Source organism: Protobothrops mucrosquamatus, unplaced genomic scaffold (assembly GCF_001527695.2).
Source record: "Protobothrops mucrosquamatus isolate PMUCROS unplaced genomic scaffold, P.Mucros_1.0 scaffold_112, whole genome shotgun sequence".
Taxonomy (NCBI): Eukaryota; Metazoa; Chordata; class Lepidosauria; order Squamata; family Viperidae; genus Protobothrops; species Protobothrops mucrosquamatus.
Genome location: NW_015386188.1, coordinates 86,569 through 103,381, shown reverse-complemented (window position 1 = coordinate 103,381; position 16,813 = coordinate 86,569). Strand labels below are relative to the sequence as shown.

Here is a 16,813-nt window from a genome sequence, read left to right as displayed (position 1 = left end):
AAGTCTGCAAGTCTTAAAAAGTGCCAAGTGGGACACTCCTGTCTTAAGAATGTCTTGCATTGATTCCCTGCCCGGCTTCTGTCACTTGTGGCACATTCCCATTTCGTTTCCAAATTGGAGCTGCAGGCTACAGCAGGACCACCCATCTAACCAGGATTGCCAACCTCCAGCTTGGTGGGATTTGGGGGAGGGGAGGGGGGTATTCATTCGCATTGGAGTCAGACCAGCAGAACTGCTTGCGTTGCTACCAAGAATTCCTGTTAAGTGCTCTCACCAATCAGAAAAGTAGCCGTGAGGCAACCAGCTTTATCCTGTGTGCACGGTGTTTAATGCAGTCATATCTCGGTATGGGCTCAAAATCTGGGAAAAACTACCTTTTCAGAATGTGTGCTTTTGTGTCTGTACCGCGTGAGGTGGGGGCCTGCCATTTTATGCATAACGAGAGGAAAATAAAAAGACTTTACAAAGACATTTCTTGCTGTTTGTTTGTTCTTTTAATAAGAACTGAAGGTTTAAAATGCTCCAACAATCTATTTTGCATCTCCCTCTTTTATCTCTGCAAGATCCCAGACTGATTCCAGGAAGGACATTAAGTCTAAGCAAGGTATTGGGGTAACAAGCTTTGTCATGAATCATGGAAAGTCTTCAAATTTCTCAATGAAAACTACTAAGGCTGGAGAAAAAAATCATCTGGAATCGTGGAAAAGTTTCATTTTGTTGAATAAAATCTACCTAGAGCTGTGTGGAATATAGCAATAAAAAGAGCTTGTAATAAAAACAACAGCACTGTCTGAAACAATTATTATGGCTCATTGCAGAGAGTTCCATGGGTACATTTTAGGGTACCCCTAAAAAAATTTAGCCAGTTTTTGCTTTACAAAATGCTTGTATCATTTGATGTATGTTTTTTTCCCCCAGAGCTGGCTTAATTGAATAGTTCCTGGGGGAATGCTGAATAAATCAAGATACAGTGTGATTTAAAAGCATTTTCGAGGGACAGCTTAATTAGAATGTATTTGGGAGTGCTGACTTGGTCTTTCTGGTTGCTAAAGTGAAAGTAACACTGAGAAGTCATAGAGTAGATGCTTTCCACCCCAACTGCAAAAACTGTTCCTACCTTTTCAGTGTAATGTTTGCATAGGAACAGTTAATTCTCTACAAAGGAAGCTGGTGAAATTTCTCGTCCTGACAGAGCTTAGGCAACTCTCAACTTCAATCTTTGTAAAAAGCTTCAATTTCCTTTTGGTACTTCTCAATCACGGTTTGCCTCTTTAATTTCATCGATGGACCTGAAAGGGAACGGAATTGGTCATTAGGAGTATTCTTGGGGAAAGAATAAAAAATGACAGATCTTAATTCAGGTTGTATATCATTTAAGTCAGGGGTCCTCAAACTTGGCCACTTTTAAGACTCGTGGACTTCAACTCCCAGAATTCCCCAGCCAGCCATGCTGGCTGGGGAATTCTGGGAGTTGAAGTCCACGAGTCTTAAAAGTGGCCAAGTTTGAGGACCCCTGACTTAAGAGGTTCTAAGCCCTGGAGAAAGAGCTTGAATTTAATTTTCTGCAATTTGAGGGAGTTTATTCTCTGCTTCAGAAAGCAGTTGCCTTCCCTACAATCTACATCCCCAGCTCAGAATGGGAAATAGCCCCATAGACACCCCCCCCCCCAAAAAAAGGATTCACCGTAAACTCACCAAATTCTCCCCCAGAAATGGAGAAATCTTTTCCTAAAATGGCCCACTTCTGAATGCGCTGAGGGTTGCTGAGGGCGCGCCCGTTGATGCGGTCAATGCCATCTTGCACAGCCCGGTAAACGGCGTGGTCTCTCGTCTGCACAATTTCAGTCACCCGTGTGGCTTTGCTTCCGGCTTTTTGGCAGAAGTCTCCGGCTTCCTGGGTCAGGTAGTCGGTGGGTTCCGATGTATCAGGATCCACTGAACACTGACGACGACAACAAATTACACGCCGCACCTTTAACCATGACAAACCAAAACCGAGTGGTCGCACATTTAACAAAACCTAAGCTTGGGTGGGTTGAGTGTTGGGTGACCCTAGTCCAGTTGGCTGGACTTTAATCCAAGACGTTGTGTGAATCCAAAATGGGGTGAAATTGTTCATCTCATCGAGGCAGCCATGAAAGAGGAAAAGGCCCAGGTTTCAAATACGCATCCGAGTATCGATCAGCCTCAAACCTATTTTCATCATGTACCTTTAAGGTCAGCAGCATGGATAAGAACTTCTTCCGATCGCCAATCAATACAGCGTTGCTAACAAGTGGCAGCTCCTTCTTGACAGCTTCTTCCAGCGGGATTGGAGGGATATTCTCACCCCCAGCTGTAATAATCAGCTCTAAGAAGACAGAACATCGATGCTCAGCTCAAAAATACATCTCATGGTTAGCCTAGGCTTCCATCTGGGACAGGGAAGATGGACTAGCCTCCTTGCAAATACTTCTCTATGACCCCATTGGCATTTTCAGTGAAAGCTCAGTTTAATGAACTAGTGCAGAGGTAGGCAACCTTGGCTCTTTTATGACTCGTGGACTTCAACTCCCAGTATTCCTGAGCCAGCATGGCTGGCTCAGGAATTCTGGGAGTTGAAGTCCACGAGTCATAAAAGAGCTAAGGTTGCCTACCCCTGAACTAGTGCAAGGGGTATCCTTTCCACCCACCTCCTCGCCAAATGCCCATTCAAATTGCAAACAACGTCAACTGAATCATGATATCATTTGCATCGATCAGTGTGCAAGGCACATTGCATGAATGAACACAGATTTTGCCCAGATCAAGACATAAACACGTAAAGCAGTAAAAAGTGTGTAAAATTAAACGTGAATGCTTCGATCTGGCTACTTTGCATACAGCAGACTTGTATCCAGATGGAAAACCCATCAGTTGCATGCAAAATTTAAGCTGTCTATTAAAGTGAAGGTTTGCTATGCTCTCATGCGGAATCTCTTGGCCATCCTATGTACAAGAGACTGCCCAATCCACCTCAACCAACATTGTCTACTTCAGCAAAGACTATCCTGAATTTTAGGAAGTACAATGTAGCTCTTGCTGCTACTTGTCTGATTTAGTTGAAACCTAAGCACTCCCACCAAGCAAGAATCCCTCCACAACAAAGAAGCTGCGCTGGGCCTCAAGGAATGCCAAGAGATTCTTCGGAAACTTCTGCAAGATGGCCGAAAGAGGGCAGCCTCCATCAATGATGGAGCTTGAAATTTGGTATTAAAGTATTGGGGAGAAGCACCTGAGTATTTAACAACCTGGACAGCTGAAAGGAAATAAAGTAGGGCAAGGCAATCTCCAGATGCATGAGACTAAAGCTTCAGCCAGTCTGGCCAATGGGAAAGAATTATGGAAATTGCCATCTAAAACATCTGAAGAACTTCAGGCTCTACAAAATACACCAAAAAGGCACCACCTTTAATTCTTCCGGTGACATAAACAAATCCATCCTTGTCCATCTTTCCAAGATCTCCAGAGTGCAGCCAGCCATCTTGGTCAATCACTTCCCTGGTCTTGTCCTCCATGTTCAAATAGCCCATGAAGACGGTCCGTCCCCAAAAGCAAATCTCCCCGTTGCCGTGCTCGTCTTTGTTCACTATTTTAACGAGGCAGCCTGGGACAACCTTGCCACAGCTGCAAGGAAAGGATGTACAGAAGAAAGTAGAGTCTCAACACCATGCTCAGAAGATGTGAGCATTGCCTTTTTCTGCAGCAGCCTGGAGTTCCCATAAGGATGGCCAGAAAAGACCAGACCAGACCCACAGTTTTTTATTTAAATTGCAATTGTACATTTGCTTGATTTTTAAAATAGTGAAGCTCTGGCACTCAACAGCTTCCGGATACATTATGACATTGTCCCCAATACTTCCAAGGAGAAATGGTCTTAGATATATGGGAAAGCAGGTCTGCCTTTTCTCCAATCTTGCTTCAGAGCAATGTTTCTCAACCGTGGCAACTTGAAGAGGTGTGGACTTCAATTTCACACTGGCTGGGGAATTCTGGCTGGGGAATTCTGGGAGTTGAAGCCCACACCTCTTCAAGGTGCCAAGGTTGAGAAAGACTGCTCTTGAGTCTCCAAGGAATTCCAAATAAAGCATGGGATTTCACACTGGGCTTAACAGAGTTACTAAATCATACCAATGCTTTTATTTGCCAGTATACTAAGCACAAATAAGCTCAGGCATAAGGAAAACTAAACTTCATACATTGTAAAAATGTAGCTGCGCAGTCTTTAATTGCAGAGTGTAGCCCAGGAGTCAGATGTAAAGGACCGAACTCTCACAATTTTGTGTGAAGCTACATTTCACACTCACACACAGAGTGTAGATGCCAGCGATGGCAGGGAAATCACCCCAAATACCTTTTCCCGTGCTTATCTTTGGAGATGCCCCCAACCCAGTCTCTCACCACCTGCAGCCTAAATTTCAAGGTTTCTTTGGTGGGGCTTCTTAAGGAGAATAGGCCAGAACTTTACCTGTTGGGTCGATAAACGTGTGGCCCAGATAAGCAAAAGGGACCGGAGGTTTCGCTCATCCCGTACCCTTCATAAATAGGGATGTTCAGGCCGAGGAAGAAGTGGGAGACTTCCACAGGGAGAGGGGCACCCCCGGAGAAATGCTTCTGGCACTGGGAAAGGCCCAGCGCCCAGCGGATCTTCGCCAGGAGCAAAGAGTCCACCAACCTCATCCAGAAGGGCTTAGAGTCCCTACAAAGATACAAAAGGTCCAAGGTGAGACGGGGAGGAGCCAAGTGACCCTTGTCACGATTCAGAAAAAAAGAGACTCAAGGTGATGCAACGTGGATAGAGAGGAGGACAAAGAGCGTCAGACAGTCTTAAACAGCGATCCCAAACAAACCCATTCATGCCAACTTGGTGTTGTTTCAGGAATACATTCACAAATAACCACTGCATTTTGCCTATCTGGTTTTCCAAGGAAAGGACGTCAGATGGGCCCGAGAAAACAGAGTGGTTTGCCAGAGGCTATTTACGCCATGAAGCTTTGCAAGTTATCCTGCACAAACTGAATCATTTTTGGAGCTACAAAGATCTGCAGCTAGACTCGAACATCTAATGAAGGCATTGCTTCGGTGAAGGCAGAGTTTTCTAACCTTGACTGCTTTAAGATGAGTGGACTTGGCTGGGGAAGCCAGCTGGGGAATTCTGGGAGATAGTCCACTCATCTTAAAACAGCTAAGGTTAGGAAACACAAGATTAGGGGTTTATTTTTCCTTTGTGCTTTGTAATAGTTAATCCTTTCCCCCCAAAACAGGTCCATGGGGTACCCACCTATTTGAGCAGCTTAGGTTTTGTTCCAAAGTGGCCGACATGGCCCAAGATAGTGTCTTCCTCTTCAGCAATCCAGTCTGAGAAGACACCTCCTTGATCTTCTCCATCATCTTCTCCCACACGCGGGGTACTCCCATTTGTGAAGTGGGCAATGCTTCTCTGAGGACCTCAACCAAGCTTCCCTGTGAAGGCCAAAGAGGGGAGATTGGGAGTGAAGGCTAAGTTTGAAGAGACCAGGGATGCCCACTCCATGCCAACTCCCTAGTCAACAGGTCAGATTAGAGAGAAAATCTCACTCCCTTCAAGCAATGATGATGGGTAACGAAATGTCTGCAAGGAAACAACCAAGCTCAGAGAGCACCGAGGACCTCCACCTCCTCCTCCTCCTCTCCCTTCTAACACTGATGTTGTTACCTAGTTGGATCATGAAACAAGAAAACCACTAAACTCAGAGAGCACTAAGGACCCCACAGTTCAACCCTGAGCTACAAATGGTTAAATATGATTGGGACTGATTAATTAAAACTGCTGATGAGATAAATCAGGTTGTCACCTATAATGTATGCCCACCCTACTTTTCCCTTATTATTTTTCTAAGGGAGTCCCCAGTGGATCTCTCACCCTATCCTGCTGAAAAGTACAGAATGCATCTTATGGAAGATGGGGAACTATGTGGAAAATAAAGTTGGCCCCCAAACCCCATAGAAAGACCTTCAAGGCATCCGGTGGTGCGAAATAAACCTCTTCGCCCCACTTGATCCCAGTCCAGAGATCATACATCTGCCCAGCAACATGGCTCAGGGGTAAGTAACTGACAATCTTTTCCTGCTGGATTTCAGCTGGTTGCACATCTCCTGCTCGACTGGCGTGGGCAGATGTCCAGGTAACCTGTCCAGATTTTTAAAAAGAAATTGCAAAGAATTAAAGCCCTGAACCAAGGGTCTTGGTTTTGTTTTTGTTTTAATTCCCCTGGTCACGTCAGCTCCCTTCAGCACTTTTCCTTCCGAAGAATTTTGTAAGTCACTTGGAATCACCCTATGGGTGTGTTGGGCGGTTACATACATTTGTTTAATAAACAAAATAAAGAAAACTCTCCTAGATGGTAGCTGTTGTTTCATAATAGGATGAAGCTCATCTTCCCTTCTGCCTCTCCGTACCTTTTTTACATCCTGTCTGCTGCAAACCCACTGAGCGCGAATGAGCTGTGCAGAATCCGTCCTACATAAAAGCTCTGCTTAAGCTTCCCTCCATGAATTTATCCTCAACTTTATACTAACTTTTTGGATGTCTGGCTGCAGATCTCTCCAGCTGACTGGGCTGCAGAGTAGAATTTGCTCTATGTTGGTAGAAACACCCCTCCTGGGATTATAGGGTTGGAAAGGACCTTAGAGGTCTTCTAGTCCAACCCCGTTCGAGCAGAAGACCTTATCCTATTCTGGACAAATGGTTGTCCAATCTCTTCTGGGAAACCTCCATGCTGGCCAGGGAATTCTGGGAGTTGAAGTCCATACATCTTCAAGTGGTTGAGAATCATGGTTTTAAGAGCTTCCGACACCATCAACCATGGTAACTCGCTGGACTGCCTGCAAAGGTTGAGAATTAGGGGCACCCTTCTGCAGGAGTTCTACTCTTTCCTCAGCAAGAAGTTTCAGTCTCCCCCCAAGATCTGACTAGCCCCCTCCTGGTAGCTGTCAGGAAACAATTAAACCCAGAATTGTACAGGAAGTCCTCGACTTACAACAGAGATCAACAAGAACAGGGACAGACATCAAATCAGTAAATAATACTGTCTCCTCCACATCCAGATATGCCGTTCTGCGTCATCAAAGCAGCGCCAAGGTGGCCAAATTCTTGGGCAGAATTTGATCTCCCTTTAAAGTGGATCATCTTTTAATAAAAGGGGCCTCAACAGTGAGGGCCTACAACAGATGCTTCCCACAATGAGGGAGATAATAAAAATAGCCTTCCTACATATGGAAATCAGGAATAGCCGGCTGACAAGCTGGAACTTACACAGAGAAGAAGTCATTATTGGTCACCAACTTCAACTCTTATTATCCATGAATAGTTTTGTTTTGTTTTGTTTGGATAAGACCAGCTCAACAAGGAGAGAACACAAATATTCTCTTCTATCAATAAGATCATCTCTACTGGGATTTGAACCATCTCCAGAAGTGGTGGGTGCCGCCTCACTGGAGGTTTTTAGGAAGGGATGAACAGCCATTTGCCAGGAACGGTATAGGGTCTCCTGCTCAAGGAGAGGTTGGACTAGAAGACCTCCAAGGTCCCTTTCAACCCGTCCTGACTGGGGAATTCTGGGAATTGAAGTCCACAAGTCTTAAAGCTGCCAAGGTTGGAGACCCTGCTGCAAAAGACATTTCTTCCACCGGACATGACTAAGGAACCTCCCTCCACTGTCAACCTGAAGTGCTCTCCAGCCTTCCGTGAGGCAGCCAAAATCTCTGGCAGGATTTTCTCCGTGCCCAGGGCCAACCTCTCTCCTGCCACAGCTGTCTCTCGCTTCCCAGTCCCCTGACCTCTCTCCAGCATGATGAGATGCCTTTGCAGCATTGGAATAAAAGAGAAAACATGATTTATACCAGTTCAGCCGAGGACAGAGGAATCTCTTTCACTCCCGAGCTGGCAAAAAGACCAAGCTGTTGGCAGGGCACATCTGGGCCCTGGCTAGGGAGAAGTAGAAATATGGCCTTTTGTTGCCTTACAATCTCTCTGTTGTACTAAAAATGCACTTTTCTGTGTTATCCCGACACTAAATCAATGGCCAGCATTTATTTCACTACATACTTCGCACGGAAAAACCAAGCCAAAAATGCTTCTTTCGTTTCTCTACTACCTTTTGACTTCCAGAAGAAATATGAACTTTGTTCTAGTGCCGTTTTTTTTAGGCATTTCAGCATTTAGATCTTTTTTTTCATTGTAGATTACTTTCTGTATATTTTAATCCCTTTATTTCAAACCTTAATAAATCTTCCATGCAAAATTAATCACATAAAGGAATTATCATTGTATTCTTGCATTAATTTTGCTCCAAGGGTTTAGTTTTGTTTCTAATTTGCTGTTGTTAACATTTATGGATGTGGACACAGCTAGAATACCTACATTGTCGTGGCTCAGCATGACCCCTTTGGGCTCCCCTGTCGTTCCAGAGGTGTAGATCAGGACACAACATTGGTTTGCCTCTTGGGAATTGATGATAGCGTCAAGTTGTCCATCTGGAATTTCGTTTCCCAACTCCATGAATTCATCCATCTACAGGACAGAGAGGAAGATCCCTATGATGCCCAAGTCTTCATCACAATATAGTTGTTAATCTTTCTGTATTTATTTTCACCAGGCACGCTTATCTTTCTATAGCGCATTAAAGGCTTTTGCAATACACTATTGATACGGCCGTGCCATGCATAGGCTTGCTCTGCAGTAAGTCCATTGAATTTCCATTGGATACCCCAGTTGGGATCAGGAGACTAAACCCCTGCTTATGTCACGTAGGGTGCATATAATTGGTCAAATAGGCTGCTAAAGTAATAACACTTGGAGGGAAAGTTGGAATAGATTTTTGTAGGGAAGGATTGTAAGTTCAATTATTGTCCACCCACCTTTCTAATTTTGCATCCTGGTCTACTAAGTGGATTTTTTGATTCTAGATTATTTTTTTTTAAAAAAAGGTCTTCCAGTGCATAAACTTTTCTCTCTTTGCACCCAAGGAAAATAAAGGAACTAGAAATTGAGAAAATTAGAGATAGGCAGGGAAGAACTACAAGGATTCTTGAGGGATCTTCAAAGGACTTGTTCTCTCCTTGAACGAGCAATGTGACTTTAAATCTAAGGAAGCTTTTACTGGGTAAACGCACCAAGCCACCAAGTGAGCAGCTACAGGACATATAACTTCACATGTGCCATTTGAACTGTTTGAGGAAGGGTCCTGTGAGCCTCCTCCCATTGGTTTTTTGGGTCCAACCCCCAGAGTTTTAGAACAGAAGCATCTACAGAACTGGAAACCTGACGCTGAGGCATGAGCTGGCCAAGAAACAGCACCCAGGCAACTGGGAGCACACCCATTAACACTTCTAAGAAGGACAGTGTCAGTTTGGTCAGGATGATGAAGTGTGAAGTGTCAGCATGAAGTGTCAACATGTCTGGGAAGAAATCCTTTCTCCATTACTAGGATACTGTCGCTTTGGCGAATGCAAAGGGCAGGGAAGGACAGCCTTACATGTTGGGGACAGAGACCATGATTTCTTAGCCAATAAATTGTGCTTGAGATTTAAGCATCTCCATGTTTCATAATTCATAAGAGCATCTTTTGATGTTTAAGCACTATGCATACGCTCAACCAGATATTGCAGAGATTTTCTCCTTTTCTGTCTTGCTCTAGTATTAATATTTCCTCTTGCAACTATTTTTCACCATCTACAGAAATCCCAGCAATGGGGAGGGAGAATGGAATTAAAACTAACAAGGCAACTAAAATGGATGAATTACTTGATTTATCATGATTTTACATACCGTATACAAATTGGGATGTTTCTCAGACACACGATCTTTATACATCACAACAGCTTTTAAGTACGGTAAACGATCCCAGATCTGTGTAAAGTTTAAGATTTTTTTAAAGTCTTACTTGTATTATGGATAATGCTATACTGGAACAAAAAATGTAACATTCCAACTCAACTTAAAAGAAATCAGACGGATGAATATTACCACATAAACCAAAAATATTAAAATGATAAAAGCTTCATTTCTGCATTATATTTATAAACTTAGAGAATATAGTCCAGTGTGTTTTACACATTGCAGAAAAGGAATTGTGGAACAAGTTCTAAACCTTGCTCTATATTTAACATTTAAGCTATAAATGGCAGTTAACTAACCACAATGCCTGAGTTCACTTGACACCTAAGCCAAAAGCAAAGAAACCATCTTCCAGTTTAGTGATGTACAAACCTGAGTTTGTTTCACAACTGAGTACAGTCCACATTAACCCTTTACAGCCAATTTTATTGAGTCTTGAAGTCAGTAATATGAACTGCTCTAAGCTGACATTGATTGGAGCAGCAAAATGTGGGACATAAATCTAACAAATCAACAAATGTAAGCCCGGCAAATAAATTCACGAATAAATAGATATAAATGAAGTCAAGCTGATACTCTCAAACAGGTTGAATTCTAGCAGCAAGTTCCTTACCTGTATTATCTTGTCCAACTGCTTCTGGTTTTCCACCACTACAATATTAGCTCTGCAGTCATGAGCAATATAATGACAAGCTTCTGGAGAACTGGTGGTGTAGATCCCGGTCACAATGCCACTGTTGTGGAAGATGAGTGGAAATAAAATTTCCCTTTTAATGACAAGCATGTCAAATCATACAAGTGAGTTAATATTTCCCAGCTTGAAAACCAAGGTCTTACAACAATTATAGGAGTTCACAGATTTGTTTTAAATTAGTGAACAGGGCCCAGCAGACATGGCTGACCTCAAAAACAGGTATCATGGTTCCGACAGATGAAACTCTTTAAAAGAACTTCGAGGCATTGTTTACCTTAAAGAATCTTTTATTTGAGAAACAAAGCATCGGTGCTACATAGTTAAAGTCAAAAACTGAATCCCCCCCCCTGCACAAAGTAGCAAAGGACAATTCCCTCCTCCAATTAACAGTCATAAATCACATTCCCCAATTAGTTTGAAGCAGGGCTTTCTCCCCAGCTTGTCAAATCTTTATCAGTTCTGGGCGCAATAACCTTGATTCCCAGGGCTGAGTTATTGTTGTTATGACTAACTGGACTCTCATCCACATCCCCCCTCCCAGCATCATCTACCTCTAAAAGCGAAAGAGAAAAGATGGCTACATTTCCATCTGTTGTCAAAGCAAGAACATCCGATGTTAGCAGCGTTGACAGCAGGACTGAAACTGGGTGTTTGGATGGGAAACTAGTTAGAAATCCCAGACTATAACCTAAACCAGTGTTTCTCAACTTTGACCGCTTGAAGATGTATGAACTTCAACTCTCAAAATTCCCCAGACAGCCGGCTAGGGAATTCTGGGAGTTGAAGTCCACACATCTTCAAGTAGTCAAGGTTGAGAAACACTGATCTAGACTGAGAAGTCAGTGGCAATTCGCTTACGAAAACTTGATGGACATTTCCACACCATCATCAAGACTTGTGCACAACTTGCAGACTTAACTTTTCAACAATCCCTTGCATTTAATGCAGCTTGCTTGTGAGAAATATCCAATAGTTTGTAACTTGTTGACCTCTGGACTTGCTGACACCTCTCCTGCTCCCCTCACCTGCAGTGAACCTGGCCAAGAGGGGGACTCCAACTAAACCAGTAGTTACCTCAGCCCATCTTCCCTGGCCAGGAGCTTATTTGTGTCAGATCTTCCTCTGTAAATCCCTAAGGAGGACATTTCCAGTCTTACCCAGCAAAAACAGCTCCTACAGCCGAAATGAACCACTCTGTAGAATTAAAACCCAGAATCGCAACACTGTGGAATCGTTCAAGGCCAAGCTTGGGGGAAAAAGGAACAATACCGTCAACATTTTTAGAAAGAAAGAGAAAGTCCTTTTTTCCCACTGAGATGTGAACTTTGCTAATTTCTCACCCCCCCTCCCCTTTCTCATTTAGCTTGGCATGCATAATTTCTAGGTCATTTAGCACAGAATTGTTACCCATGCCAACTTTCAGGCTGGGTCTCTGATTTTAGCTGCTTGTTATTGCTTTTCTAAACACCATGTAATTTCTTGCCGTTTAAAGATTATTTGCCTTACTTAGTCAAAATAAAAAGAAGGGCATTGGCGGCTGTCTTCACTTATCAAAACAGCTATGGCTTCATGAGGAAGGGAAGGGCCAAATTATCAGGGCTTGAATATCTGCAATTGCTGAAAAGGCAGCGGAGGAGGAGGAGGAGGAAAAAACCCAGGAAGGGGGTATATGCCCAGAATTTTTTAAGTGAAAGGCTGCCACAAGATTCCTGCTGAAATATTCTTTATAAAACACTTGCAAAAATACCTGTATAGATTATTCTTAATATAAAGATAAAATTGAACAGATATTTGCACATAATTAAATAAGTCTCAGTCATCCCAAAGACCACAGTCTAGGTATTTGATATAAAAATCCAAAATTTACCTTCAGGAAACTCTTGGCTGCTTTCCGAGAAAGGTGGTAATACTCAGAAAAAGTAATTTTTTCCCATTTCCCCTCCTTTTTGCTGGCTAATGCGTTGAGAGACTTGTATTTCTCTAGAGATTCTAGGAACATCTGGTGAACTGTCATCGGCACTTGTGAGCAGGTGGGGTCTCTTCGCAGCTTCACCTGCCCGTCTACTGTTGTGATCCAGAGAGGAGCTAGGAAACAAGAGCAGATTATGCTGTGACATCTGGAGATGAAAAACCCTCTAAAGTCCAGCTGTACTAGCTCCACTTTTTTCACTGGGACCAAACAGGTATTTGCAAGGAGGATAAAAGAGACAACTTTCCTCTTTCCTCTACAACTTGTTTTCTTCCATAAACAATCTTTCTATATCGTAATCCTACAGCCAGGAGGATTCTGATTTTACTAATTTATAAAACAGAGCAGGAGTCAATAAAGGAGAATATTCATAGCTCAGGGTTGAAGTGTGGGGCCCTTGGGGCTCTCTGAGCTTGGTTGTTTTCTTGTAGACGTTTCATTATCCAAGTAAGTAACATCATCAGTGCCAGAAGGAAATGCAAGAACCCCATTCACCTCTGACACTGATGACATTACCTAGTTTGGTAATGAAACAGCTGCCAGGAAAACAAATCAAGTTCAGACTCCTCAGGGTGGGAGCCTTTGCAATATGCAAGATAGAAAAAAAATCATGCATCATTGTCCCAAAAGTAGATTGAGTTCCACCTTCAGTCTACTTCAATGTATCATAAATAAACCAATTCAAATTCATCCCGATATTCATTTACCTGAATCTTTTTCCAGACTCATTCCAGAATCTTTTCCGATCCTCTGGGATTCTGACAAATTTCTGCGAAAGGAAGAAAATTTTAAAACTCCCTTTAAACTCTGGTGGTTAGTAGTTTGCAGAGGCTCAATGTTCTGAAAAGACAAATCGCAGCAGGCAGTATTTTTTTTTATCTAAAAGCAGGGTAGAAACATAGAACAATATTCTCCCAAGCAAGTTCTATAGATAAATGAGTTTAGCACATCAGCATTTCCTCTTTTTTTTCACAAGGGAAATTATTCTATGCAAACAAAAGAATACAAAAAAAAAAAATCTTTATTTTTCCCAATAGCAAGTTTTGCAACTCCGTATCTTTTTTGGAAGGTCATTTTCCTTTCATACAAAAAGCGGCACTTATTCTCTATTTCAGAATTCAGCTTACCCTCCCCCATCCTGTTTCAGCCCAATCTTTACTGCTGTTATAGAACACACATTTGTGCATTCCTATATTTTAGCCCATTGAATTGTTTTATCTTCAATTTGTCAAAAGATAACTCAAAAAAAGTTGCCAAGAAGTTGCCGTTCTGGAAGGACAAAACTTTCTTGCTGCCCGAGTGCAACTCAAACAAACAAGATGTGGGTCAAAACTTTTCCCCTAGTCTTTTGAAATTTTTTTTAAAAAGGGGGGGTATTATCTGTTTGATGTGTTAGAGTCCTGATATCCTTATTTCTAAACAAGCACCTATACAATGCAGCTTCCATCTTTTAAGAAAAAAACAATTTCTCCAGGCATTATTTTACCTGATTTCTTTATTTCTGGCCTCTTTTGTCCTGCTACAGTTCTTTCTTCAGAGACCCAATCAAACTGACCCAGTTCTTGGCAGACAAGCAGAGTGGCATCAACTCTACTAAACTCCAGAGACAAACTGCAGATTTTAGTTAAGAATCCAATGGACATCAACTTGGCCCAGACGTGCAGCGAGAAAGATTGAGGGTCTCCAAAGCTCTTCCTGGTCAACTTGCTGGGAAACTCCTTCGTGTTCAGCGGGGACAAACTTTCCTTTCATTCAGTGTTTTTTTCCTTGTCCGTGAGAAGAATCTCAATGACGTTTGTGGTCAGTCATCCCTTGGCACAAAGGAGAAACTGGAAGTGGCGGAGTCATGGATGGAGACCCTGAAAGAAGTTAAATTTCTGGAAGGAAGGGACGATGCGGCCACAAAAGCATTTCGGCCACTGCAGTGTATGCAATTTATTGTGAAATCAAGATTCGGCTTTCGGAATTTTTAATTCCCCCTTGCACAGATAACAATTTCATTCATTCATTCATTCATTCATTCATTCATTCAAACTTTAAACCACCCCATCTCTGAAGCTCTCAGGTTAGTTTGCAATAAACCACCATAAGCAAAACAGTAGGAATGAAAACCTAGGCAGATAAAAAGAAGAACACACTACAGGTTCAGCAATGACAAGGCAATACAAATAAAAAGCCAATTAAATAAAGGTGAAAATAAAAGGGCTTTTATCTGGGACCAAAATGCTGCCTAGGTGAGCCTTTCTGGGGAAGGGTTTCTCTCAACCAGGGGGCCACCACAGAAAAAGCTCTTCTTCTTCTACATCTGAACTCACCTTCCTTGGTTGGGGGGACCTGGAAGAGGGCCTCACTGAAACTTCTTAAGGCACAGGTAGATATAGAAATCAAATTAAAGTAAATCAAATCAAATCAAATTAAGTAGAATGCTGGTAACCTGATACTATACTGTACCTTCCATTCTGGTTTCCTGCTGTTTGCTGCTAATCGTGTGAAAATCTCATTAAATCGGTGTTGATTCTTAGTGACCACATATCTAGATTTTCTTGATGATGATCTATCCCCAACTTGGTCCTTCCGATCTTCCAAGTGTGCCCCCATCACCATTATAACTGAGTCCCACCACCCAGCTTCAGGTTGCCTTCTTTTTCACTTTCCTTCCATCTTTCTCAGCATCAGAGCCTTTTCCAGCCTTTAATATGTTCAAAACATGATAATTTGAACCTGGCCATTTGATCCTTGAGTAAGAATTCTGGGTTGATTGATTCAATGATCCATCTATTTGTTTCTTGGTTGTCCATGGTATTCTCAAAAGTCAAAGGAGAATCTCAGTTATCCTGGTCATGGTTGTCCCAAGGGTGCTTTTTCAAGAGGCATCTGGACTTTCTTGGTTTTTCCTTGAAGACGTTTCATTTCTCAACCAAGCTTTTTCAGAACTGAAGCAGCTTCTTGGATGAGAAGTGAAACATCTTCAAGGAAAAACCAAGAAAGTCCAGTCGCCTCTTGAAAAAGCACCTTTAGGATATTCTTCCCCAGTGCCAAAGTTCAAAGTATCAATACTTGATCAGTCTTCTCCATTTTAGAAACTAATAAATTGTAATAATGTACAAAAAATACAGTTCACTCTTCCAAAAAGTGTATCTATGCCCTTCAGCCAATGTACAAATTAAGATCTGATAAAACAAAAATGACCTGCTTTTTTAAAGACTGGAAGCCACATCTAATTATGGGGTGAGATTGACAAGGAGTTTGGGTGACCCCAGAATGTTAAAAAAAGCAGCTTTTTATTAAGCAGAAGAAAAAGAATAGGTTTTTTTCAATTTTATTTTTCCTAGGGTTTAAATAAACTCTGCGGGAATGCACCCTGCTGACATTATTCTGGGATGATCATTGTTGTAAAATTATTTGACAGTGGCACGAATTAAAAATGGATGATATTAAATTATTTTTGTGATTGTGCTAAGCCTCTTTTGAGGTGTACATTCCCAGTTCTGGATTTTTCAAAACTGGAATAAAGCATCAGGTTATTTCTGGAAATTAAAGGAACTTTGGAGGATCCCAGAAAAGCTTGTGGATCATCTGAAGCTTGGAACCCTCCTGAATTTTCCAATACTATGATGGAAGAAAGAGGAACATGAGACCCGCAGAAAAAAATTAAGTGTTCCTAAGCAACAATAAAGACTAAGGATAGCAACATTCCATGAGTTCCATTTGACAGTTGGCTAGAGGAAAAAATAGGTGGAAAGTTCTCTGGTGGTGAAAGGATGAAACTTCTCAGCTTCTTTTCTCTCCTAAAATTCAGCAGCATCTCCTAAATGATCACCACTGTTCCATCTTCTGCTTCCCAAGTTGCCCAAAATGTCTTCCAGCATTTCACTCATTAGATGAATTGTCACAGTCAATGCAGGTAAGTTCCTTGCCAAAATGATAGGATTGTTGGGGTTGCTACTCTATAAAAACTTAAGTAAAATGGGTTTAATTAAAAATAAATTAACGGATATCCATTGGGTGTGGTCAAAAAAAAAGTCAAGATGCAGCTTCAAGCTCTTGTATTGTATTGTGGGAGGCACCGTTATGCGGTGGTTCTCCTCCTTCCTCACCGACCGTACGCAGTCTGTATTGGCAGGGGGACAGAGGTCGACTCCTAGACCCCTAACTTGCGGGGTGCCTCAGGGGTCGGTCCTCTCCCCCCTTTTGTTCAATATTTATGTGAAGCCGCTGGGGGAGATCATTCGTGGCTTTGGGGTGGATTTCCATC

The 16,813-nt window shown here is 42.3% G+C and overlaps 1 protein-coding gene across 2 annotated transcripts; it reads right to left on the bottom strand.

Moving 5' to 3' along the window:
* Positions 1–1,212: 1,212 nt before the first annotated feature.
* ACSBG1 (acyl-CoA synthetase bubblegum family member 1) lies at positions 1,213–12,618 on the bottom strand. Of its 2 annotated transcripts, none has more exons than XM_015816373.1 (12): positions 12,457–12,618; positions 11,747–11,835; positions 10,509–10,629; positions 9,827–9,907; positions 8,420–8,569; positions 6,011–6,187; positions 5,281–5,481; positions 4,487–4,707; positions 3,428–3,645; positions 2,211–2,350; positions 1,696–1,942; positions 1,213–1,289 (listed from the first exon to the last, which is right to left on the bottom strand). In XM_015816373.1, exons 1-12 carry the CDS (start codon positions 12,601–12,603, stop codon positions 1,213–1,215), a joined length of 1,869 nt encoding a protein of 622 aa, XP_015671859.1. In that variant the 5' UTR covers positions 12,604–12,618. The 2 variants fall into 2 exon arrangements, with proteins under 2 accessions (XP_015671859.1, XP_029140037.1); XM_029284204.1 differs by having other exon boundaries at positions 4,487–4,717; positions 5,300–5,481.
* Positions 12,619–16,813: the final 4,195 nt, after the last annotated feature.

Coding starts and splice junctions, on each gene's coding strand:
- ACSBG1 (XM_015816373.1), bottom strand. CDS start 12,603: ATGACAGTTCACCAGATGTTCCTAGAATCTCTAGAGAAATACAAGTCT. Junction 5,482..6,010: donor CACCACCGGATGCCTTGAAG/GTCTTTCTATGG, acceptor TGGCCTTCACAG/GGAAGCTTGGTTGAGGTCCT. Junction 3,646..4,486: donor CACGTTTATCGACCCAACAG/GTAAAGTTCTGG, acceptor CTTTCCTTGCAG/CTGTGGCAAGGTTGTCCCAG.